This window comes from Phaseolus vulgaris, chromosome 8 (assembly GCF_051622355.1).
Source record: "Phaseolus vulgaris cultivar YP4 chromosome 8, ASM5162235v1, whole genome shotgun sequence".
Lineage (NCBI taxonomy): Eukaryota > Viridiplantae > Streptophyta > Magnoliopsida > Fabales > Fabaceae > Phaseolus > Phaseolus vulgaris.
In genome coordinates this window covers 46130828-46156199 of record NC_143505.1, presented here as the reverse complement: position 1 = coordinate 46156199, position 25372 = coordinate 46130828, and the positions used below count along the sequence as shown (strand labels likewise).

The 25372-nt window shown below is 38.2% G+C and overlaps 4 protein-coding genes across 5 annotated transcripts; all 4 read left to right on the top strand.

Annotated features, from left to right (window-relative positions):
* The first annotated feature begins 92 nt into the window (after nt 1–92).
* LOC150025610 (putative non-intrinsic ABC protein 5) lies at nt 93–1096 on the top strand. Its single transcript, XM_090294602.1, has 2 exons — nt 93–861; nt 1022–1096. Exon 1 carries the CDS (start codon nt 177–179, stop codon nt 432–434), a length of 258 nt encoding a protein of 85 aa, XP_090150728.1. The 5' UTR covers nt 93–176; the 3' UTR covers nt 435–861; nt 1022–1096.
* On the top strand, nt 1022–3279 carry LOC137826834 (ABC transporter C family member 3-like). Its single transcript, XM_090294134.1, has 6 exons — nt 1022–1108; nt 1195–1839; nt 2012–2176; nt 2363–2657; nt 2765–2979; nt 3184–3279. Exons 2-6 carry the CDS (start codon nt 1198–1200, stop codon nt 3277–3279), a joined length of 1413 nt encoding a protein of 470 aa, XP_090150260.1. The 5' UTR covers nt 1022–1108; nt 1195–1197.
* Nucleotides 2791–4210, top strand: LOC150025609 (ABC transporter C family member 3-like). Of its 2 annotated transcripts, XM_090294604.1 has the most exons (5): nt 2791–2979; nt 3270–3484; nt 3571–3634; nt 3718–3957; nt 4046–4210. In XM_090294604.1, the coding sequence occupies exons 2-5, from the start codon at nt 3335–3337 to the stop codon at nt 4168–4170; spliced, it is 579 nt and encodes a 192-aa protein (XP_090150730.1). In that variant the 5' UTR covers nt 2791–2979; nt 3270–3334; the 3' UTR covers nt 4171–4210. The 2 variants fall into 2 exon arrangements, with proteins under 2 accessions (XP_090150730.1, XP_090150731.1); XM_090294605.1 differs by lacking the exon at nt 2791–2979 and having other exon boundaries at nt 3269–3484.
* A 2004-nt stretch (nt 4211–6214) lies between these two features.
* Nucleotides 6215–12585, top strand: LOC137823810 (ABC transporter C family member 3). Its single transcript, XM_068629088.2, has 10 exons — nt 6215–8934; nt 9106–9192; nt 9275–9919; nt 10029–10193; nt 10379–10673; nt 10783–10997; nt 11213–11518; nt 11600–11663; nt 11748–11987; nt 12076–12585. The coding sequence occupies exons 1-10, from the start codon at nt 6562–6564 to the stop codon at nt 12198–12200; spliced, it is 4515 nt and encodes a 1504-aa protein (XP_068485189.2). The 5' UTR covers nt 6215–6561; the 3' UTR covers nt 12201–12585.
* Nucleotides 12586–25372: the final 12787 nt, after the last annotated feature.

Genomic DNA, 25372 nt, shown 5'->3' with positions numbered 1-25372 from the left:
GGGATGAAGGTTGCAGTTTGTGGTACTGTTGGATCAGGCAAGTCTACATTCCTTTCTTGTTTATTAGGAGAAGTACCAAAGATATCAGGCATCCTTAAGGTTTGTGGGCCTATGTTACTCAATCTCCATGGATACAAAGTGGTAAGATTGAGGATAATATATTGTTTGGCAAACAAATGGATAGGGAAAAGTATGAGAAGGTACTTGAAGCGTGTTCCCTGAAGAAGGATCTGGAGATTTTGTCATTTGGTGATCAGACAGTCATAGGAGAGCGTGGAATAAATTTGAGTGGTGGACAAAAACAAAGAATACAAATTGCACGTGCACTTTACCAAGATGCTGATATATATCTGTACCGGCAGGCACCGGACGAACACACGTGGCCGACCGACCGAATGCATAATAAATGTAAGGGCATTTATGTGGCAAACTAAGGTGGTTAAGATACACCTCCGAAAAATAAGGAGAACGCGCTTAGAGAAGATATGTTCTCCGGGTATTCCGGGGCATGACTTGCAAGACTCATCCATAACCACCCTGAGCCCAAGGGACAGAAAGCCCATTAGGCAATCCTATAAATACTGTGCTCAAGTCAAAGAAAGGTACGTTTTTCATCCACCTACTAAATCACACTTAGAATCTCTCACTTACTTGAGCGTCGGAGTGCCTTCACAGGTACCCTCCCCCGACCGAAGGAGACACCAAGAAGGAACGATCGAAGAAGAGGAAGATCGATACGTCAGCAATTATACTACTACGTCAATCGACCGTGCCTGACCCCATCTCTCCACTCAGGTACAATATCTATTCGATGATCCTTTCAGTGCTTTGGATGCTCACACAGGCTCTCACCTCTTCAAGGTAACTTGGTTTCATTACTTTGTTCATTATGTACAATATAACCTGAACTACCATAATTATATGCACAAGGCAGAATTCAAATAATCATTGATTTAACTCTTCTAACTGCACAACTCTTGTATTATTTTGTAAGTGAACTTTTCTATTTTTTGTATGGTAGGAATGCTTGTTGGGCCTTTTAAGTTCAAAAACAGTGGTTTATGTCACTCATCAAGTGGAGTTCTTACCTGCTGCTGACCATATATTGGTGAGTAGTTTCTCATAATTTAATAGCCACGACGAATGTAAAAAATAGCTTTGTTTTTAAATCCGTCATGTTATCTTTGAGGTTAGGTTATGAAAGATGGGAAAATTACTCAATGTGGAAAGTATACTGATTTGCTTAATTATGGAGCTGATTTTATGGAACTTGTTGGTGCACATAAAAAAGCTTTGTCTACGCTAGATTCTTTGGATGGAGCAACAGTATGTGATGAAATAAGCACCTTGGAACAACATGTAAATGTCTCTGGCACGCAAGGTTCTAAAGAGGAGGCAAGTAAAGATGAGCAAAATGGTAAAACAATTAAAAGTGAACCAAAAGTTCAGTTTGTTCCGAAAGAAGAAAGAGTGAAAGGTAAAGTTGGCTTTTCAGTGTATTGGAAATGCATCACAACAGCATATGGAGGAGCTCTTGTACCATTCATATTGTTAGCTCAGATTCTTTTTCAAGTTCTTCAAATTGGCAGCAATTATTGGATGGCTTGGGCGACTCCCATCTCAGCAGATGTGGTTCCACCTGTTGAAGGAACAACTCTTATAGTAGTCTATGTTAGTTTGGCTATTGGAAGTTCTTTATGCATCCTTGCCAGAGCAATGCTTCTTGTCACAACTAGTTACAAAACAGCTACCATACTCTTCAGTAAAATGCACTATTGCATTTTCCGTGCTCCAATGTCATTTTTTGATTCCACTCCAAGTGGGCGTATCCTTAACAGAGTATGTAAACCTCATTCTTTTCATTTTTGTTCTTCTGACTTTATAGCTACGGTTTCTGTCTTATATAACATTTTCCCTCTACATTAATAGTACCCTTATTTTGTTGTTTGTTTTCAACAGCTACACATTATTTAATATTGCGTCACTTGTCCTTTCTCCTCTACTCTTCCAGGTTTCAACGGATCAAAATGCATTGGATACAAATATTCCTCATCAAATTGCATCATTTGCCTTCATTATGATCCAACTTCTGGGAATTATAGCAGTGATGTCTCAGGCTGCATGGCAAGTTTTAGTTGTCTTTATACCTGTGATTATAGTCTGCATTTGCTATCAGGTATTAATTTGACCGCATAATGTAGACTTTTATGATAAGGTGGCATATATTTCTTGAATTACTTCCATCCTTGTCTGGAATGGCTTTACCTGCACTGTATGTACCAATTTTATTTTAAAATATTGACTTCATTATACAATATTTTATGATGTATGGCTAAGATCTGACAAACTTGTAATTCTGCAGCAATATTATATTCCATCAGCCAGAGAACTATCACGTTTAGTTGGAGTCTGCAAAGCCCCACTCATACAACACTTTTCTGAAACAATTTCTGGTACTTCAACCATTAGAAGCTTTGATCAGCAATCAAGATTTCAGGAAACAAATATGAAACTGACTGATGGGTATTCTCGGCCAAAGATCAACATTGCTTGTGCCATGGAATGGTTGTGCTTCCGCTTAGATATGTTGTCTTCTATCATATTTGCCTTTTCCTTAATATTCATAATATCTATTCCACCGGGATTCATAGATCCAGGTGCGTTATTCTGATCTGGTATCTGTTACAAATCAAAGTTTAGTCTGCTAAGGTAATGTGGAATTGAACATGATTGTTTTCCTTTTGAATGAACTGTGACTTTGAAGGCCTTGCTGGTTTAGCCGTTACATACGGGCTAAATTTGAACAATATACAAGCTTGGATGATATGGAATCTATGCAAAATGGAGAGCAAAATTAGATCAGTAGAGAGAATACTTCAGTATACTTCTATTCCCAATGAGCCTCCCCTTGTTATAGATGAAAATCAGCCAAATCCTTCTTGGCCCTCAAATGGCGAGATCGATATACAAGATCTGCAGGTACTTCAAGCTATTACATTCTTGGTTTCTTTTGATTTCTTTTATTGTGAGGCCATTTGATTTATGATATGCATGTAAAGTTTTCTGTTCCTAAATGGTTACAAGTTAGCTTCTAAACAAGAAAATCATGACAACATACTTCATAACGTAATTTATACAAGGTGTTCTGTGCTATGTTTAAAATTATGTGTTCCCATTCCGAAGGTTCGGTATGCTCCTCATCTTCCACTTGTGTTGTGTGGTCTTACGTGCAAATTCCATGGAGGACTAAAAACTGGTATTGTTGACAGGAAGTGGTAAATCCACCCTCATACAAACGCTTTTTCGAATTGTTGAGCCTGCTGTTGGGCAAGTTATGATTGACAACATCAACATCTCTTCAATTGGACTTCATGATTTGAGGTCTAGACTAAGCATTATTCCTCAGGATCCAACAATGTTTGAAGGAACAGTAAGAAATAATATGGACCCCCTGGAAGAATACACTGATGATCAAATTTGGGAGGTGGGTTGGTATAAAAGATTAAACTTGCAATCGTTCTTCACAATTTGTATTGGGTTCATTCACTCGTTAACATTCTTTTTAAATAGGCCTTGGATAAATGTCAACTTGGAGATGAAGTTAGAAAGAAAGAAGGAAAGCTTGATTCCAAAGGTTTCTCTTTGAACTTTGTTGAACATAAGTGTGTACTAAATCTATTCTTGAACTTATTGCTAATGTTCATGCTGATGTTGCAGTCAGTGAGAATGGTGAGAATTGGAGTATGGGTCAGAGACAGTTGGTCTGCCTTTGGAGGGTTCTGCTAAAGAAAAGCAAGGTTTTGGTTCTTGATGAAGCCACTGCATCAGTTGATACAGCTACGGATAATTTGATTCAGCAAACTCTTAGGCAACATTTCACTGACTCCACAGTTATTACCATTGCACACCGAATAACTTCAGTTCTTGACAGTGATATGGTTCTGCTTCTTAGTCAAGGTTAGGAAAGCCTCTCATTCTTCACATAGCATTCATATTCTTTGCATCTTCATCTTTCATTTTCTAATTTGGCTAGACATTGGTGCAGGACTTATTGAGGAGTATGACACCCCAACAAAATTGCTAGAGAATAAGTCATCATATTTTGCTCGACTTGTTGCTGAGTATACCATGAGTTTCAACTCCAATTTTGAGAAATCTGATGATCACTGATTCAAATTGAAGCATACAGAAACAAAAATGTTCCTTGACAGTGGCGAAAATCTTGTGGATTACATGGAATTTGTGTATATTTTTCTGAGATTATAGTATTTCATAAAATAAAGGTTTTAATGCCTAGTCTGTTTACACAGGTGAAGGAAGAAATTATTATGAGAAAATATTTATACACAGTGATATAGAAAATCAAAACCTTAACCCCAATGGTAGAAAAATAGGATTCTACTTACCAATAGTGTTGATACATATCTTAAAGATAAAAATCCTAATAATAGCAGAAGAATTTAGAAGAAGATACCTCTTTCAACCTTCTAACCTTTGTATCCCATCTAAAAAGTTCACCTCTCTTCTACTCAGTAACCTCCTGCCTCTAATTTTTTTTCTTTTCCAAGATAAACTGACTTCTATTCCTAATAAGATATACTTGATTCCTATCCAAATATGTCAATGGTATAAAAAATTATTAATAATTAAATTTTGATTATATTAAAATTACGTCAGTTTAAATATATTAAAGTGATATTATTTTAACACATTTTTTCATAAAGAATTACGTCATTTTGATATAAATTTTTATTTTAATTAATTTAATTTTTTTAATAATTAACAGATAATATTACATTAAATTAATAAAAATGTCTCTATTTTTTTTATATGTTTTCTTATGTGGTTAGGAGAAAAACTTACCCACTCTACCTTAGACGTGTGGTAGTAACTTAACATAGATATTAAATATTATAAATTATGCTTTGTTTAAATGTATTATTTTAGCTTCCAAAATTTGGTCAACATTCATCTGTATAAGTGATTGTGGTAAATGACTAATTAGTTCATGAAATTGAAAGATATATTAGACAGTTTTATAAATTTAGAATGCTGATTACAATATTAATGTCGTAGTCTTAAATATTATATAAAGTGAAATGAATGAAGAAATTGTTTAGAGGTTTTTTTTTATCAAATTGTAATTTTATATGTTAATTACATTTTACATTTTAATTATTTGTATGAGTGAAATTTTAAAAAATTATAATTTTATTTGGAAAAAATTTATAATTTTAGTGTAGTTGAATTAAAGTTGTTTTAAGTAATATGATTTTAATTGAATTTGTGTCATCTTAATATGATTTATTTATTTCGATAAAATTTTATTTATTTTAATAATTAATATAAAAATTATATTATTTTTTAAAAAATTCCAAATTTGTAAGTTTATATTAAAATGATAAATAATTTTAGATTTATTTATTTTCTAACATTATTTATTCTATATGTAAAGTGACATCCTTAGGTTTAAATCTTCCATCACTTAATAAAATAATACCAATAAGTATATTTCTAAAAAATAAAAATGAAAATAAATTACACTTTCTTGAAAGTGACCATTCATTGTAATAAAGAAGTGGTGGACATGAAGACAAATGAATATACATGCGTTTCAATGTACTTTGTTCTCCTCCCCATTTATGGGAACAACCAATTTTAATGTTCTTCCAGCATAATAAAATTTCAATTTTAATTTATTTATTCGGAAATTTAATTTTTTTAAAATTTTCTATTTAAATAGTTAATACATTGATTTTCTTAACATTTCTATTGTGTATAATTTTTATAGAGTATGTAAAAAAATATTTGTTGTTAATGTTAATTTTTTTAATTTAAAGTGTATGAAAAATTAACAAACAATCCAAAAAATCTAAAAATAGTATCATAATTAATTGTATTTACAATATAAAAATAAATAATAACGGGTAAAAATTAAAAAAAATAATATTAAAATATAAAAAACAGTCATAGATAAATTACGTGTGACATGATAAAAATAAAAATTCCTAAAATATAAGTTGGTAGAAAAAGAGTAGTACGTATAGTTTATTATTAAATGTCAGAATAAAAAACTAAAACCTGACACATTTTAATTAAATTAAAGTCAAATACTTAATAGATAAAATTAAGTGTGAGAGACAAGAAGAGGAAGCAATTAATTCCAAGAGATTTTCTCTAACTATAACTTGTGCATTGCCCGCATGTTAAGATCATTGTCACACACACTCTCTCTCTTCCATTGTTTGCATAGTGTGTCGCGCTGATTCTTCTCCAAGCTCCATTCTTTTTCGTGGAAAACTCCACCCTTTTGTCTCTTCTGCTATTTCTCTCTACCAAACACGAGTCTTGCCCACCAAGTTACCGTCTTCCCAAGCAACTTTTTTTTATTTGACTCTCTTTGTCTCTCCTTTTTGACTTCACCTTTCTGCACGATTTCCTACTCTTTATATAGACCTCAAATACTTAATCTTTTACACCATCTTACACTGTCCCATTTCTTCCAAGCAAACACCCCATACAAATTTTGTATTTCGTCGTTCATTCTAATTTCTAACTGTGATGTTGTCTCTTTTCTTGCCCTTTACCCACATACACCTTTCCAACGATGTTCTCCTCCAACCCGTTTTCCCTCATGGCTTATCCGGCTTCCTCCACCTTCTGTTGCTCGTCGCGGTTTCATTGTCATGGGTTTGGAAGAAATTCACGACACGTGTCAGGAATGAGTCTAAGGAGAAGCTCGACAACACCCTCTTTAAAACGACCGTGTTTTGTTCTCTGGGTGTTTCTGCTTTCAGTTTTCTCCTCTGTTTGTTCAATTACTTCTACTGGTACTCTAGTGGCTGGTCAGAAGAAGAGCTCGTGACCCTTTTGGATTTGGTGCTCAAAACAGTTGCCTGGGGCGTTGTTTGTGTTTGCTTGAACAAGGGCTTCTTCAGTTCAGGCGAGAGAAGGTTCTCATTCCTCTTCAGAGCTTGGTGCGTCTTGTACCTCTCTGTTTCTTGCTATTGCTTCGTGGTGGACATTGTTGTTATATCAGAGAGACGCGTTGTTTTGCCAACACAGTACTTGGTTTCTGATGTAGTTTCCACTTGTGTTGGTTTGTTATTCTGTTACGTGGGGTATTTTGTGAAAAGCAAAGGCCACGTTCGAGAAAAAGAAAATAACGGTATTCAGGAACCTCTTTTGAATGGTGGCACAAATGAGGGTGATGTCTTGAGATCAAAAGAGAACAGGGGTGGGGACACTGTTACGCCTTTCTCATATGCTGGCATTCTGAGCCTTCTTACCTTCTCTTGGGTGGGTCCTCTTATAGCTGTTGGCAATAAGAAGACCCTCGACCTTGAGGATGTTCCTCAACTAGACAGCAGAGACAGTGTTGTTGGAGCTTTTCCTGGGTTCAGAGATAAACTTGAGGCTGATTGTGGCACAATCAATAGTGTCACCACACTTAAGTTGGTGAAGTCGTTAGTGATGTCAGCGTGGAAGGAGATTCTTTTCACAGCTTTTCTTGCACTGTTAAACACTTTGGCTTCTTATGTTGGTCCTTATCTTATTGACAGTTTTGTTCAGTACCTTAATGGACAACGGCTATATGAAAACCAGGGCTATGTTTTGGTCTGTGCTTTTTTCTTTGCAAAGATTGTAGAGTGTCTGACTCAAAGGCATTGGTTCTTTAGGTTGCAGCAAGTTGGACTTCGAGTTCGTGCACTACTTGTCACGATGATCTATAACAAGGCTTTGACCCTTTCTTGTCAGTCAAAGCAGGGTCAGACTTCTGGAGAAATAATCAATTTCATGACCGTTGATGCTGAAAGAGTTGGTGTCTTCAGTTGGTATATGCATGATTTGTGGATGGTGGCTTTGCAAGTTACATTGGCCTTGTTGATTTTGTATAAAAATCTTGGGCTGGCTTCAATTGCTGCTTTTGTTGCAACTATCCTTGTTATGCTGGCAAATGTTCCCTTGGGATCATTGCAAGAGAAATTTCAGAAGAAGTTGATGGAGTCGAAAGATGCAAGAATGAAGGCCACATCCGAGATTTTAAGGAATATGAAGATTCTCAAACTACAAGGATGGGAAATGAAGTTTCTAGCAAAAATAACTGAGCTCAGGAAAACTGAGCAAGGCTGGTTAAAAAAGTTTGTCTATACTGCAGCCATGACGACGTTTGTGTTTTGGGGTGCCCCCACATTTGTATCTGTGGTTACTTTTGGTACTTGTATGATTATAGGGATCCCCCTTGAATCAGGGAAGATATTGTCTGCACTTGCCACATTCCGAATTCTCCAAGAGCCCATTTATGGCCTTCCAGATACAATTTCGATGATAGCACAAACTAAAGTGTCTCTTGATAGGATTGCATCATTCCTTCGTCTGGATGACTTACCCTCTGATGTTGTAGAGAAGCTTCCTCGTGGTAGTTCTGATTCAGCAATTGAAGTGGTTGATGGAAACTTTTCTTGGGAGTTATCTTCTCCTAACCCAACATTACAAAATATAAATCTTAAAGTTTTTCACGGGATGAGGGTGGCAGTTTGTGGTACTGTTGGATCAGGCAAATCTACTTTACTTTCTTGTGTATTGGGAGAAGTACCTAAGATATCAGGCATCCTTAAGGTTTGTGGAACAAAGGCCTATGTTACACAATCTCCATGGATACAGAGTGGCAAGATTGAGGATAATATATTGTTTGGAAAACAAATGGACAGGGAAAAGTACGAGAAGGTACTTGAGGCCTGTTCCCTGAAGAAGGATCTGGAGATTTTGTCATTTGGTGATCAGACAGTCATAGGAGAGCGTGGAATAAATTTGAGTGGTGGACAAAAACAAAGGATACAAATTGCACGTGCACTTTACCAAGATGCTGATATATATCTATTTGATGACCCTTTTAGTGCAGTGGATGCTCACACAGGCTCTCACCTCTTTAAGGTAACTTGGTTTCATCATTTTGTTTATTATGCGTAATATAACCGGAGCTACTACATTTTCACACTGCAAAATACAAATAATCGTTGATATTTAACTCTTGAAATTTTGTTCTGCCAACAAAGTGATGTTGAATTATAATGCAAGTGGACCTTTCTATTTTCTGTGCGATAGGAATGCTTGTTGGGCCTTTTATGTTCAAAGACAGTGGTTTATGTCACACATCAAGTAGAATTCTTACCTGCTGCAGATCTTATAGTGGTGAGTAGTTTTCATAATTTTACTGTTATTTATTAGTGTAGAGATAGCTTTGTTTTTTAATCTGTCGTGTTATGCTTGTTAGGTCATGAAAAACGGGAAAATTACTCAATGTGGAAAGTATGCTGATCTGCTTAATAGTGGAGCTGATTTTATGGAACTTGTTGGTGCACACAAAAAGGCTTTGTCTACACTAGATTCATTAGATGGAGCAACAGTACCTAACGAAAGAAGCACCTTGGAACAAGATTTAAATGTCTCTGGCATGCACGGTTTTAAAGAGGAGTCAAGCAAAGATGAACAAAATGGTGAAACAAACAAGAGTGAACCTCAAGGCCAACTTGTTCAGGAAGAAGAAAGGGAGAAAGGTAAAGTTGAGTTTTCAGTCTATTGGAAATGTATCACGACAGCATATGGAGGAGCTCTTGTGCCATTCATATTGTTGGCTCAGATTCTTTTTCAAGGTCTTCAAATCGGAAGCAATTATTGGATGGCTTGGGCGACTCCCATCTCAACCGATGTGGAACCACCTGTTGAAGGAACGACTCTTATTGTGGTTTATGTTTGTTTGGCCATTGGAAGTTCTTTCTGCATCCTTGCCAGAGCAATGCTTCTTGTTACTGCTGGTTATAAGACAGCTACTATTCTCTTCAATAAAATGCACTTCTGTATTTTCCGTGCTCCAATGTCATTTTTCGATTCCACTCCAAGTGGGCGAATCCTTAATAGAGTATGCACACATACCTCATTTTTTTCCCCATTTTTCTCATGATTTTTAAAGATATGAATTTTGTGTGTATGATAGTGTGTTGCTTGTCTTTCTTACTGTTCTCTTGCAGGCTTCAACGGATCAGAGTGCATTGGATACAGAGATTCCTTATCAAATTGCATCATTTGCCTTCATTGTGATCCAACTTCTGGGAATTATAGGAGTGATGTCTCAGGCTGCATGGCAAGTTTTCGTAGTCTTTATACCTGTAATCGCAGTCAGCCTCTGGTATCAGGTATTAATCTGAGCGTGTAGACTTTGATAATAAGGTGGCATATATTTCTTGCACTGCCTCGTTATTCTTTTTCTGATAATGGCTTACCTGCAAAGATTATGTACCATGTTTACTTTTCAGAGTTTGCTCCATTATAAAATATTTTATGATGATTGCTAAGATCTTACAAACTTGTAATTCTGCAGCAATATTATATTCCAGCAGCTCGAGAACTGTCACGTTTAGTTGGTGTCTGCAAAGCCCCAAACATTCAACACTTTTCTGAAACAATTTCTGGTACTTCAACCATTAGAAGCTTTGATCAGCAATCAAGATTTCAGGAAACAAATATGAAGCTGACTGATGGGTATTCTCGGCCAAAGTTCAATATTGCTGGTGCCATGGAATGGTTGTGCTTCCGCCTAGATATGTTGTCTTCTATCACATTTGCCTTTTCCTTAATATTTTTAATATCTATTCCAGCGGGACTCATAGATCCAGGTGTGTTATTCCAATCTGGTAACTCGTTACAAATCAAAATTTACTCTGCTAATGTAATATGGAATTCAACATAATTTGTTCCCTTTTATATGTTTTATGTGATTTGAAGGCCTTGCTGGTTTAGCGGTTACCTATGGACTAAATTTGAACATGATACAAGCTTGGATGATATGGAATCTATGCAATATGGAGAATAAAATTATATCAGTGGAAAGGATACTTCAGTATACTTGTATTCCTAGTGAACCTCCCCTTCTTGTAGATGAAAATCGGCCAGATCCTTCTTGGCCCTCAAATGGCGATGTTGATATTCAAGATTTGCAGGTACTTTGAGCTAATATAAATTTTTGGTTTTGTATTTTTTTCTCTTTCATTTTGTGGTCAATTGATTTATGAAATTCATGCCAAAGTTTTCTTTTACTAAATGGTTAGAATTTAGGTTCTGGAACACGAAAAAAATCATGCCAACATATTTCATAACATAATTTATACATGGTGTTTTGTGCTATGTTTAAAGTGATGTTTTGCCCATTCTGAAGGTTTGTTACGCTCCACATCTTCCACTTGTGCTGCGTGGTATTACGTGCAAATTTCCTGGAGGACTGAAAACTGGCATTGTTGGGAGAACAGGAAGTGGTAAATCCACTCTCATACAAACGCTTTTCCGAATTGTTGAGCCTGCTGCTGGGCAAATTATGATAGACAACATCAACATCTCTTCAATTGGACTTCATGATTTGAGGTCTAGACTAAGCATTATTCCTCAGGATCCAACAATGTTTGAAGGAACAGTAAGAAATAATCTGGACCCCCTGGAAGAATACACTGATGATCAAATTTGGGAGGTGTGTTGGTATAAAAGATTATGCTGTAGTCGTTCTTCACAATTTGTATTGCGCTCACTCATTAACATTCTTTTTAAATAGGCCTTGGACAAATGTCAACTTGGAGACGAAGTTAGAAGGAAAGAAGGAAAGCTTGACTCCAAAGGTTTGTCTTTCGAACCTTGTTGAACATAACTGTGTACAAAATCTAATCTTGAACTTATTGCTAATGTTCAAGTTGATGTTGCAGTTAGTGAGAATGGTGAGAATTGGAGTATGGGTCAGAGACAGTTGGTCTGCCTTGGCAGGGTTCTGCTTAAGAAAAGCAAGGTTTTGGTTCTTGATGAAGCCACTGCATCTGTGGATACAGCTACGGATAATTTGATTCAGCAAACTCTTAGGCAACATTTCACTGACTCCACAGTTATTACCATTGCACACCGAATAACTTCAGTTCTTGACAGTGATATGGTTCTGCTTCTTAGTCAAGGTTAGGAAAGCCTCTCATTCTTCACATAGCATTCATATTCTTTGCATCTTCATCTTTCATTTTCTAATTTGGCTAGACATTGGTGCAGGACTTATTGAGGAGTATGACACCCCAACAAGGTTGCTAGAGAACAAGTCATCATCTTTTTCTCAACTTGTTGCTGAATACACCGTGAGGTCCAACTCCAGTTTGGACAAATCCGATAATCACTGATTGAAACTGAAACAAAGAAAAAGTTTCTAGATAATGATGAAAATCTGGAGGATTAAATGAATTGTAATTTCTTTATGGATAATGTACCTTACTGATACTTCCACCAACAAATAGCATGATGCATATCAAGTTACAAACGGATTCTAAATGCATCATGATATAAATTGATATTGGCTTGATAGTTGGTAAGCTTTTATGTTCATCATTTTGCTGAAATCAGATCTGGAATCTGTATGCACAACCATAATATGTTTTGATCAAGAATAATTTTGATACATAAATAGGAAAGTTTTTAGACAAGCAGTTTCAATCCAAATCTACCGTGCAACTGCATTGTAATGACTCTATATTGAATTGGAGGTATTATCCTTTATTATGTTTTTCATTTTCTTTGGTTTTCTTGATATCTACTAAATCTACCCTTAAACTTGTGCCACACCCATTATGTTATTTTGTTCCTTATTTTTGGCATTTTGTAATAGGAAAGTGTGTTAGCGCCAACATTGTGCCATTGTAATATAGGAATAATGATGGGAAGAACGTGGGAGGCGTTATAGAAAATATGGGAAAATTAATTTCAGACTTCACTAGGCCACAAAAACAGAGATGGGCATTTAGGAATAAAACATTTTCTTGTCAATTAGAAAAAATTGTAAGTGCATTTAGGAGGCCTTTTCAGACATCATCATCATTTAATGGGCAAGTGCCAAAGTATTTTAGTTCTAATTGTATCTGCACAGATCATTAAGAATTAAGTAAAAGTAATATCAGCTGTTAAGTGGTCTGAAAAACAACTCATCTCCTGTGGGCACTCCCGGTAGGATAAAGATACAAAGCATAAGTTTTAAGATGGAAAATCAAAAGAAAAACGCCCAGTTTTTAGGCATATTGTACTTAATTGTCATAGAAAATAACAGAGGAAACAAGGTTTCAGATGAGTAGAAAGAAAGAAGTGTTTGTTTAACTTAATAATTGAAGAAATAAAAACTCTAAATTTCATTGATGAATAAAATCATAGCATAAGTATGTCGACTCTGACCTGCAATGACTTCCAAGTCAATGTAAGTGGCAGTATTCGGAATAGTCCATAATGGTTAGGGTAGAAATCTGATACTATTTGTTTGACATAATACTTAAAAGATATAGAAACTCTAAATTTCTCAAACCATTGATGTGCCTGTAAGCACTTTATTATTACTCCATTGGTTAGTAAATTATGACAAATTGATCTAGCCAACTGTCCTACCATTAAAACGAATATGATGTGAAATGAATTTGGATTTCATGAAGCGAAATAGGAAGCCAAGTCATGCATGCTCTTATGTATATGTGGAAGAGTTTTAATGACGACAATGACTTCTAACCAGTTGAATAGAAGGGTTTGAAATTTCTTTCTATGACAAACTAGGAGTCTAGGACCGCAATCAAAGCTTAATTTTAACCACCAAAACCTTGGCTCAACTTTTAATTTGGCTATAAATATTCATCTTTGATTCCTTATCCTTCCATGTATATCTCCTTAATTCTAAGTCTATGTGACCACTGTAGAATGCGCACAAGTTAGAATGAAACCATCCATGGGAATGAGGTGGTTGTTTCCTATGTGTTGCCATTTTTCTGCTCTTTTTTTCATTCTCCCATTCCTTGTGTATAAGGGGTCATGGATTTAAAATCCATAACCATTTTAACTAGATCAAATTTATTTGATTTTTTTTTTAAATATTTAAAATGAATTAAATTTAGATTAAATTCACTTTGTTAATTAGATTAAATCCATTTTCTCAATTACATTAAATACATTTTGATATGGACACATACTAATTTGATTCGAACTGGCCTAAGTCGACTCAACCTGGACGCAGATCAACTCGGCTTAACATTGGCCCGGGTCCAGACGACTCGACATCGGTGCGGGCCCGGACTACTCAACCTCGGCCCGGGCAACTCGACATCGGCTTGGTTCAAGACGGCTCGACATCGGCCCGGACTTGCTCGACTCGACTTCAGCCCGGGCATGCTCGGCTTGACATCGACTTGAGACTGCTCAGCTCGACATGGGCCTGGTCCCGCTCGGCTTGACATCAGCCTTAGCCCGGTCGTCTGGATATCGGCCCCAACCCGCTTGACTCAATATCGGACCAGAAAGACTCAACTCGACATGGGCCTGGACCGGCTCGACTAGACATTGGCATGGACCAACTCGACTCGATATCGGCCCGGGCCCGCTCAGCTCGACATTGGCCCGGGACCACTCGGCTCGACATCGATTCAGGACCGCTCCACTTGATATCGGCCTGGGCCCGGACGACTCAACATCAGCCCGGGCGACTGGACATCGTCCCAGGCCCGCTAGGCTCGACAATGGCCTGGGCTCGCACGTCTTGACATTGGCATAGGCCCACTAGACTCGCTATCGGCCTAGGCCCGCTAGGGTTGACATCGGCCTGGGCCCGCTGAACTCCATATTGGCCTGGGCCCGAATTACTCAACATCGGCCCGAGCGACTCGACATCGGCTTGGGCTTGGACGACTCGACATCGGCCCGGACTTGCTCGGCTTAACTTCGACCTGGGTTTGCTCGGCTCGACATCGACTTGAGACTACTGAGCTCGACATGGGTCTGAGCCCGCTTGACTCAATATCGGACCCAAAAGACTCAAGTCGACATGGGCCTGGATCGGCTCGACTAGACATTGGCATGGGCCATGATATCGGCCCGGGACTGCTCGGCTCGACATCGGCCCGGGACCGCTCAGCTCGACATTGATCTGAGACCGCTCAACTTGACATCGGCCTGGGCCTGGACGACTCAACATCGACTCGGGCGACTTGACATCGGCCTGGGCTCGCTCGGCTCGACATTGGCCTAGGCCCGCTATCGGCCCGGGCCCACTAGGCTCGACATCGGCTCGGGCCCGCTCGACTCGACATTGGCCTGGGCCTGGACTACTCAACATCGGCCCGGACGAGTCGACATTGGCCTGGACTTAGTCGGCTCGACTTCGGCTCAAGCCTACTCGGATGTATATCGACCTGAGATTGCTCAGCTCGACATGGGCCCGGGCCCCGCTCGGCTCGACATCATCCCTGTCCCGGTCGTCTGGAAATCGGCCCGAGCCTGCTCGACTCAATATCAGACTCGAAAGACTCAGCTTGACATGGGCCTAGACTGGCTCGACTAGACATTGGCATGAGCCAACTCAGCTCGATATCAGCCCCGACTGACTCGGGTTGACTCATTATCGACCACTTAGCTCGACTTGGCCCAGGGTTGACTCAGCTCGACTTTGGCCCGAAATGACTTGGCTCGACTTTGGCCCATACTGACTCAACTCGACTTGGGCCCGAACGACTCAGCTCGACGTGGACTTGGGCCGACTTTGCTTAACCTGGCCCCGAATTGTCTTGGCTCAACATGGATCGGGCCCAGTCAAAATCCAATCAAAAATGCATTTTGGATAATCCAAAAATGTATCCAATTTATATCTAATCCATATCCAATTAAATGGATTCGATTTAAAATCCAAAAATATGGATTTGGATTTGATATAAATTCATTTAAATGGATTAAAACTAATATGGATTGAATTTTGTAATTTGGATTTTTTGTCCACCCCTACTTATGTCACTCCCATGACAACCTTGGACTGCTTTACTTCAAGGCCTCCTTAACTATTAATAATACTATGTATTATTATTTTTATGATGATGATGATTATTGCCATCAGGTTTATCCAACCATAGCAACATGGGAAAATGGAAGATTGCTGCTCTTGGTCTGGAGTCACATGTCACCCCATTTCTGGTCATGTGACTGCCATCGACCTTGCATGTGGTGGGCTTCAGGGTAAAATCAATGTAAACAATACCCTTTTCAGTCTTTCTTGTTGATCAAGGGTGATCATGTGATTTGAAGAATCCAAATCCAAGATGTTTGATGAAAGGCTGGTGTTGCTGTTGTGTTTGGGTGGGATCTGAGTAGAATAGAATGTGATCCACTCCTTTGTTGAATCTAAAACTGATGTGATTTAAAACCTTTTTGAAATCAAGTGTTTTTCCAACTAAGTGAAAAACGATCTGTTGTTTTGTCGAATCAACCGGTTGTTTTACTCTTAAGAGTTTTGAAAAGGTTGAAAACAATTTGGTTTGGTTGACTTAACTGTCAAGCTAAACAATCGGTTGTTTCGTGGTTTCAACCGATTGTTTCTTTGAAAATCCTAACATAATTCAGTTTTGAATGGTGAATCTGCTTTAAATGTTTTCCAACTGAATACGCTCCTTCATTAATTGCTTTGACCAATCTTTGGAAAATATAAATGGTTTGTTTATGTTTTCAAATATGTAAGAAACAGTTTTGAGAAATTTAGTTTGACAGATTTGATTCTAAGATTTCAAGATTCACATCAAGCTTTGGGTTTTCAAAGAGAGTGGAATAGGATTGCAATTGTATTCAATTCAGATTGTACTGTGATTAGGTGTAATCCTTTGAAACCTGTTGTCTTTTTGGTGTTGTGTTGCCAAGGAGTATTGTGTGTTCTTGAGGTGTTCAAGATCAATACTCTTGGTGTGTTTTGCCAAAGGTAGTGTGTTTCTTGAAGGGTTCAAGGTCACTACTTTGGTGGTTTGTGTTTTGTAATTTGGTTTGATTGCTTAGTGGATTACCCAGTGGTATTCTAAGGACTGGATGTAGCTCTTGGCTTAAGAGTGAATCAGTATAAACTCTTGGTGTATTTCTCTCTTACCCTGAACTCATTTAAATTATGTTTTAAGCTTTGCTGATATAAACAACTGATTGTTCCGAAGAAACAACCGATTGTTTTTCTGTTGCTTTGTTGTATAATTGCTTAAATTCTTGGCTAACTTTATTCCTGTTCTGGATTCACACAAAGAATATTGTTAAACTTGAAAAAGTTTTCAAAAACCCCTCTTAAACAGTTCACCCCCCTCTCGTTTAAGACCATATCTTCTAACAATTAGTATCAGAGCTTGGTACTTGAAAAATATTCAAGTTTGATCCTAAAATCTTTTTTCTATGGCTGATAAACTACCTTTTGGGGAGGGTGCTTCAATTAACAGGCCACCTTTATTTTGTGGTTTGAATTATGAGTTTTGGAAGGTTAGAATGAAAATCTTTGTTGAATCTCTTGATAAAGGAATTTGGGATGCAATTGAAAATGGTCGGCCCTTTTATTCCTAAATTTGAAAAGGATAGATCTTCTATTGAAAAACCATGGTCCCAATGGACTGATGCTGAAAATAAAAAGGCCAAGTTTGAATAAAAAGGCCAAGTTTGAAAAACCCCTCTTAAACAATTCACCCCCCTCTCGTTTAAGGCCATATATTCTAACATTTCTCATATGCAATCACTCAATCTTGCTTTCATTGACTTCTCCAACTCTCGGATTCCATCTCTAATAGGTGAGTTTGCGAACCTCACACACCTCACTTGTCTTTTTCAAACTTTTAATGTGAAATTCCTCCCCAAATCTCACATCTTTCCAAATTAGAATCACTTGATCTATCTCTCCCACTGTATGATAAGTTTCAGTTAGAGTGGAAGGAAGGCACATGGAAGAGGATGCTCCAAAATGCAATTGAATTAAGGGTGCTAGTTTTGGATCTTATAGATTTGTCATCAACTTCAATGAGGTCACTCAATTTGTCTTCCTCCCTGATCACTCTAAGTCTTAGACGAACTGGGTTGAAGGGAAAGTTGACAGATGACATTCTTTGTTTTCCAAATCTACAACACCTAGATCTATCAGATAAATTTAACCTTCATGGCCAACTTCTAAGCCTGAGTTGTAGTTCAGCTTCTCTCAACATCCTACAAATCTCAACTAATGAATTCCAAGGGCCAATCCCTTCTTCTTTCTCTAACCTCACAAGTCTTACTTTATTGGACCTCTCAAACAATTACCTCAATGATTCAATTCCATCTTCACTCTTAACCCTTCCATGTCTAAATGTTCTGCTTTTCTGATATAACAATCTCAGTGGTCAAATACCAAATGTATATCATCAATCAAACAGATTTGAAGAATTGAATTTAAGAGAGAACAATATCCAAGGTGAGTTGCCATCTACATTATCAAATCTTCAACACCTCATTCACTTGGATATATCACGTAACAATTAGAGGGACCTCTACCCAACAAAATAACATGGTTTTCAAATCTAGCTTCACTATCCTTGACTCACAACTTGTTAAATGGTACAATTCCTTCTTGGTGTTTCTCTTTGCCATCGTTGGTGTATTTATATCTATCGAATAATCAGTTCACGAGGTGTACACCTACAATCTCGTCATACTCCTTGCAGGCTCTAGTATTGGATGACAACAAGCTACAGGGCAATATTTTAGAAACAATTTTCAATCTTGTAAACCTTACTTATTTATCTCTGTCATCGAGCAACTTCAGTGGTTCTGCCAAATTTTCACTTTTCTCCATTTTCCAAAATTTTGATTACATTTTTCATTTTTCACTTCATTACATTTGAACAAAATCAATTTCAGAGACCTATTAAAACCATCAGCGTTAACAACAGATTGAAATTTATTTCAATGCGTAATTTTTTTTCTCAAAAAAGGTATTGAATGTCAACGTACTTGCGTCTACATTCCTCAACAAAATGCAGTAGTAGAACGCAAACATAGACACATTTTAAACACAACACGAGCCCTCCTATTTCAGTCTCATTTACCATTATAATTTTGGGGGAATGCGTTTTAATCGCTACATATATCATTAATCGCATCTCAACAATAAATTCAAGGCCCCACCAAATATTAGACGGACCTCACTAGAAGAAGAACTTGGAAAGGCCATGTTTGGAAAGAATATTTGGGGATGAAATGATTTTGGGAGAATCCTCTTAGAAGGTGATAACCTTTAGGAGGTTTTTTAATATCATCCCTAAACTTCTTAATCAAATATGTCAAGTATTTAGAATGTTTAGGTAGTGAAAAAGACAAGGAAGAAAAACACCTTTGAGGTGAGTTGATTTTAGATTACTCCATTTTAGATATGACACTTTACTTAGGATTGAGATTTTTATCAATTATATGGTGAGAACCCAAAGAAGATCCCTACTGGACACGAACTTAACCAAGTGGTTAAGTAAGTGTGAAGGTTCACTTCTAGAGGGCAAAGGAAAAATATAAGTACATGGTGATTGATGATGAAGGGCGAAAATTAAATGCACATGGAAGGAAACATAAAAGCATGATGGAAACCAAATTGACAATGGAGGAAAATAAGAACATAAGAACACAAAGAAAAAATGGAGTAATGGAAAAAATGGAAGAGATGAAGGAAGGAAAATGCTTATGTGATTGATTGAGAATGGATCACGCCGCTTGGAGTGTGGTTTTGCTCTAAGATAAGTGTTGATGACCGCCACTTGAGAGCTCTCAAATCACTCAAGATGAGACCTAATGCTAAGAGGAAACAAGCCTCACAAATACCTCACACAAATTGTGCAGAGTAACTTTTGTATTAAATTCAACATGTAAAATATAAGGAGTATGACACCCTACTTATAGGAGATGGTGCCTTGGAAAACAAGAAGCAAGGGTAGAATGGGAAACCTAAAAATGGGGCTGACTTTAGGGTTTGACTAAGTCAAAACCACACCTTAGGCTTGTTCTTCTAGAAACTAGGTAAGAAAACAAGCTAAAGTGATAAGCACACCTCCCCTATTATGCTATATGAACCTACTATAGCCTATCTTTCTATTTGGACCCCTAGAGTGAGCCCAATTTATTTACAACTTGTTTAATTCTTAAGAAGACTAGCGGGAAGAACATTTGATGTTCTGGTCTTTACCCATTTCTTCTGCTGGTGAGGTCGGCTAGATCCTTGGTGGGGTCTTCACTTGAAGGTTGAGATGACTTCTCATAGTGTGAATGGTCATCTCCTTGTTGGCTTGGATTGTATCAACATGTGTTGTCACTGGGTAATCTGTTTGAAGGCTGACGTGTGCTAGTATTCCCTCTGAAGAGATTGTCTTTCTTCTGAAAAACAACCCACTAAAAGCCAATATTGTTGATTGCTTTTACTGCTTATATACTTGTGCTTTTTCAGTTGTTTTTCCTCACAAAAACAACCCTTTACTTTCTCCTATGTTTTCATCTTGAATCCACTGCTCTCTTCTCCTTTTCTGAAATTTCATCCTTGCTCCATGGATTCAACACCTCCTTCCTCCAAAAGCATGAAGACTCGTGGAGTAAAAAGGGGTGGGCGTTTAGAAAGTTGGTTTGCAGGAGAAGATGAAAAGATTGAAAAGTTCCTACATGAAACTAGTAGGAAAGCAATTAACAACCTAAAACTCATCTCTTTCAGTTGGTTGAAAGAGAAGAAACTCTTGAAGTGAGGAATGTTTTGAAAGAGAAGCTGCTGAAAAGGTTCCTGGAGATGTCTGGAAATATCTATCCTAATCTTGTGAGAGTTTTCTAGAATAATCTTCAGATTGTTGCTGATAATCTCTGCACACACGTAAAAGGGATTGACATGGAGATAACTCTTGAAGTTTGGTCTGTTGTTGCTGGATTGAAATATGTTGGGTTAAGAATAAATAAAAGGAAAAATTGGGGTTGTATAAGAGTTTAATAAGATGCAGTACTACAGGAGTTGCCTAAAAAATCCCCAATCCAAAGTGAGGAATTTTTCTATGGAAGGCATGAAACTAAATGAAAGGATTATTGCCTTCATTGTATCTTGGATGTGGACTCCAAGAGGAAGCAACCATTTTGTTTTGACTGAGGAAGATCTTGTCCTTGTCTACTGCATCATGAACAAGATCAAGATCAATTAGATTTACATTATCAAGGAGCACATGCAAAAATTCATGAGGTTAAGTGATTATCATTATCCATATGCTATTCTTATCTCTAAGTTTTTGCATTGAGTTGTCTGAAGTGGTGAAGTCATCATATAAGGTGAATAATGGTTCCCTCAGCAATATGGGTTTCACCAAAATTGGAGGAAAATAGGTCAGCAAAGATGGTGACTAAGTTGGTTCTTCAAGTGGAGTTCATATTGAAGATGATGGAGATGAGCAAGCTGATGTTGTTGTTGTTGATGATGCTACTGAATACCAAGCTGAAGAAGGCGACGCTGGTCTTGATGATGCTTATGATGTTGGTCCAAGTGTTGGAAACATGGGAAAACGCATCACATCTATGTCACCATTTGAGAGATTGATGTTAAGCAGAATGGACAACTTTGCAGATGAGCAAAGGAGCCATCATGAGTTCTGCATTGGAAGATTTCAGAATCTTGATGAAAAAATTGAGGCTATTCATAATCAACTCTTTGAGCTCCAATATAGCAAAGAGGATTGAAGACTTTTAATGCTTTATTTTTGTTCTCGTTGGTTGACTCGATTGCCGGTTGACTCGAACGACAGTCTCTGGCCCGCCTGTCTCCACCTGAGAATTGAACTTCCTTGGGTTGAAGGACTTCTCACCTACAAAGACAAAGGGCGCCTTGGCGGCTTTTTGCACTCTGACGCTCAAGTCAGTACTGGGGCAAAGAAACAGTAAGTGAATAAAGTAGTTTCAGTCTTCAAAACGGTGTACCTTGCTAGGGTTCTTACCACCCTTTATATATGTTGTAATTAGGGTTACTTCTGTTAGGATTGAAGGTTATAACAAGAAGGGGGGTAATTGTTTACAAAAGATTTTCACAAATACTTTGCTTAGAATGAAACTTTAACAATCAACTCAGAAAAGCAATTCAGAAAGTCAATCAAATTTCCAAACAGAAACAAATATCAGAATTATAATTAGTTAAAAATACGATTTGACCAGTTGTTTATGACAACAGAAAATATCAAACAGCTATGGAGAGAAGAGATAAAGAGAATTACACACAAGGTTTATACTGGTTCACTTTATCCAAGAGCTACATCCAGTCCTTAGTCAAACCACTGGTTTGCACCAAGCGTTCTTGCTGGGCCCCAACTTTTTCTCAGTCTTCGGGGGTGTCTTCAGCGTTTCCGCTATGTTAGGAATAGCGATTAGTTCCTTGAGCCCTACTCGAAAATTGTGTCTAGGGGGCGCATCTTTCTTGTTCGTGCCCTGGTCTAGGGCTTCCTTGTCTCATATGGTTGTTGCTTTCCCGAGTCTTTCTTCTTTGTTGTCGCCTCATGCACCCTCATGCACCCTCATGGGTTGAGGTCGACCTGTTGCTCAATGTCGGACAGGGCCAACACTTCTGCATTTTTCTATGACCCGATCTTTTGCGATGATGTGCGCCATAGCCCGACGCCTGATCTCACAGAATGTCTTCGGGCAACATCTTATCAACGAGTTGCTGAAGGACCCTAATAACACTCCTTTGGTGAAGGCATGCACCGTCATGGCTTCATCCTTGGTGTTTAGCCTCACCACTTGGACCCCAAACCTGTTTAAGAACTCTTTCAAGGACTTTCCATGGTATTGCTTTACGTTAAAGACATCGTAAGAGATCGGAGGGGGAACCCTGTTGACAAGGTATTGTTCTCTGAACAGCGTTGAGAACTGGTCGAAGGAAGTAATGTGTCCGTCAGGGAGACTGACGAACCAGTCCAACGCTGCGCCTGCCAACGTGCTCAAAAATAGCTTGCAATACACAACATCAGAACCTCCTAAAAGCATCATCTGGGTGTGGAACACTGTGAGGTGAGCCTCTGGGTCCTCTACACCTGTGAAGGTGACCTTCGGGCAGATGGAAGTGGTTGGTATCACAGCGTCCATGATTGCCTGAGAGAACGGCATGGGACGTGCCCTAGTTGGTATGGGCGGGGCACGCTCATCCATTGTGCGCTCCCCTGCCTGCTCCAGACTCCTGCGCAATTCCTCATTGGTTTTGCGCAGCTCTTTGTTGCTTGTATGTGACGTGACTAGGTCAACCTGGAAACGATCTTGGTCAACCCTAGACGCCGCTACCGCCTGCTAAAGGGCACGTATGGTCTCCATCATTTGCTGTAAGGTAACGTTCTCCCCTCCTTCGTCTGCGGCCGATCCTTGCCTCGTACTCCTCATATTGCTGGTAAGCTCTTAACACGATTGTGAGTGGGACCAAGTTTTATCGAGCTCCACGGTGGGCGTCAAATGTTCTCGTCGATTGACTTGATTGTCGGTTGACTCGAACGGCAGTCTCTGGCCGCCTGTCTCCACCTGAGAATCGAACTTCCTTGGGTTGAAGGACTTCTCACCTAGAAAGACAAAGGGCCTTGACGGTCGTTTGCACTCCGACGCTCAAGTCAGTAATGGGGCAAAGAAACAGTAAGTGAATAAAGTAGTTTCAGTCTTTGAAACGGTGTACCTTGCTAGGGTTTTACCACCCTTTATATAGGTTGTAACTAGGGTTACTTCTGCTCTATTACCCATATCTATGGTTCCTGGGAGAACGTCCTTGTGCCGCTATTACACAATCTTAGCATAATCTGGCACATAAGACTTCCCTTTACTAGAGTGCAACGATAAACAGTATGGCCGCCAAGGTCCCAACTCATGCACAAATGTTGTGGGGCCATCTGTTTTATGGGTGCCCTAAGTATTCACGTGTCATGCATGCAATCTTCCCTTGAAAACCCTAACCCTAACGGGCCTCAGCGCCTCCAAGGAACATTTACTTGTGTCGTACCCGAATGTACCATACACACCCCATGCATGATCCTCTCGTGAGTTAGGTCTTTCCTTATATCTAGGTGTTTAACTGGTATCTAATATGATTTTTGAGGCCCACCTTACGTGGCCCACCTTTACTATCAGACACCGATGTCTGATGTCTTTCTCTTACGCCGATGTCTGAGGTCTTTCTCTGGCGTCGATGACCGAGGACTGGTCAATACAATTTCTTATCTTGTTTTAGCCTGGTGAACAATTCTTTCTTAACTTCTGTTTTTATCACTTGTCTTACTCTATTTGTGAAGATAAATAGGGGGAGAATTATCTGGTTTTTAGTGTTGTATTGTTGTTGTATTATCTGGCTTTAAATCTGGTACATTATCTGTTGTTACCTGCTACTAAACAATGTTGCTAAATGCTGTGATTCACACTAGTGTTTACACTAATGATCTACTGGTTTTCATAATTTTTTTCTGCTAGAAAACAGTGATGATAACAGGTTTTTTGGAGAATTTAAAACCTGGGTTATTCTATTACTTTGTAAATGCACAGTTCCTACTTTTGCAAGTGCTTTCAAATTCAAACAAAACAACACAAACAAACCAGGGATTTGTCTTCATCAAATAGGGGGAGATGATTGAACATAGGCTCTAACGTCTCTAAACCCAAGTGGATTGCTTGAAGACTCTGCTACTGGTTGAGTGTGTGTGTTTTGTGTAGTTTGAATTTGTTAATCCACTCAAAATTATGATCCAAGGTTGTTCGATTCAAGTTCTTTTAAAAAGGGATGTTTTCTAAAGAAAGTGGAAAATCAACTTGTTGAAATCTTGATTCAATCGGTTGTTTTACACTAAGATTTTTTGAAAATAATTTGAAAAAGCTTGAAATTAGTTGACCTTGCTATCAAGCCAATAAAACCGATTGTTTCATGTTTTCAATTGGTTGAGTTTTGAAAATCCTTAACAGAATTCTGTTAAAGTGGTTTAATCTATTTTAATTGTTTTAAAACTAACTTGGCTCTTGCATTAAATGTTTTTAACAACTAATTGGAGTTTAAATAATTTGTTTTACGCTCCTGGTTGTTAGTGATTCAGATTATCTCTTTCAAATCAGTTTTTCCAAGATTGCTTCAAGCTTTGGATTCTTTCTAAGAGTGGAATAGGATTGCATTGTAGTCTTTCTGTTTAATCTGTTATTGTACCAGGTATTATCATTCCTTTTCTCTCTTGACTATTGTATTTCTATAAGAACTATTGTTGTGCAAATCCAGAGGTTATTATGTGATCTGTGGTGTTTTTGCCAAAGGTGGTGTGTGTTCTTGATGGGTTCAAGACCACCACTTTGGTGTGTGTTGTGTAATCAAGGTGTTTGATTGCTTAGTGGGATACTTAGAGATTTCTGAGGACTGGATGTAGCTCTTGGTAAAGAGTGAACCAGTATAAAACTTTTTGTGTTGATATTTCTATCCCTTATCTCTTTTAAATTTGTTCTGCTTTGGTTTTTAATAACTACCGATAAAAACAACCAATTGTTTCGCAAAAACAATCGCTTGATT

Excerpts from the sequence above, each read along its gene's own strand:
- LOC150025610 (XM_090294602.1), top strand. The coding sequence starts at position 177 with ATGGATAGGGAAAAGTATGAGAAGGTACTTGAAGCGTGTTCCCTGAAG.
- LOC137826834 (XM_090294134.1), top strand. The coding sequence starts at position 1,198 with ATGAAAGATGGGAAAATTACTCAATGTGGAAAGTATACTGATTTGCTT. Across the intron at positions 1,840-2,011 it reads GTGGGCGTATCCTTAACAGA|GTTTCAACGGATCAAAATGC; the intron begins GTATGTAAACCT and ends CTACTCTTCCAG. Across the intron at positions 2,658-2,764 it reads ACCGGGATTCATAGATCCAG|GCCTTGCTGGTTTAGCCGTT; the intron begins GTGCGTTATTCT and ends GTGACTTTGAAG.
- LOC150025609 (XM_090294604.1), top strand. The coding sequence starts at position 3,335 with ATGATTGACAACATCAACATCTCTTCAATTGGACTTCATGATTTGAGG. Across the intron at positions 3,485-3,570 it reads CTGATGATCAAATTTGGGAG|GCCTTGGATAAATGTCAACT; the intron begins GTGGGTTGGTAT and ends CTTTTTAAATAG. Across the intron at positions 3,635-3,717 it reads AGGAAAGCTTGATTCCAAAG|TCAGTGAGAATGGTGAGAAT; the intron begins GTTTCTCTTTGA and ends CTGATGTTGCAG.
- LOC137823810 (XM_068629088.2), top strand. The coding sequence starts at position 6,562 with ATGTTGTCTCTTTTCTTGCCCTTTACCCACATACACCTTTCCAACGAT. Across the intron at positions 10,674-10,782 it reads AGCGGGACTCATAGATCCAG|GCCTTGCTGGTTTAGCGGTT; the intron begins GTGTGTTATTCC and ends TGTGATTTGAAG. Across the intron at positions 11,519-11,599 it reads CTGATGATCAAATTTGGGAG|GCCTTGGACAAATGTCAACT; the intron begins GTGTGTTGGTAT and ends CTTTTTAAATAG.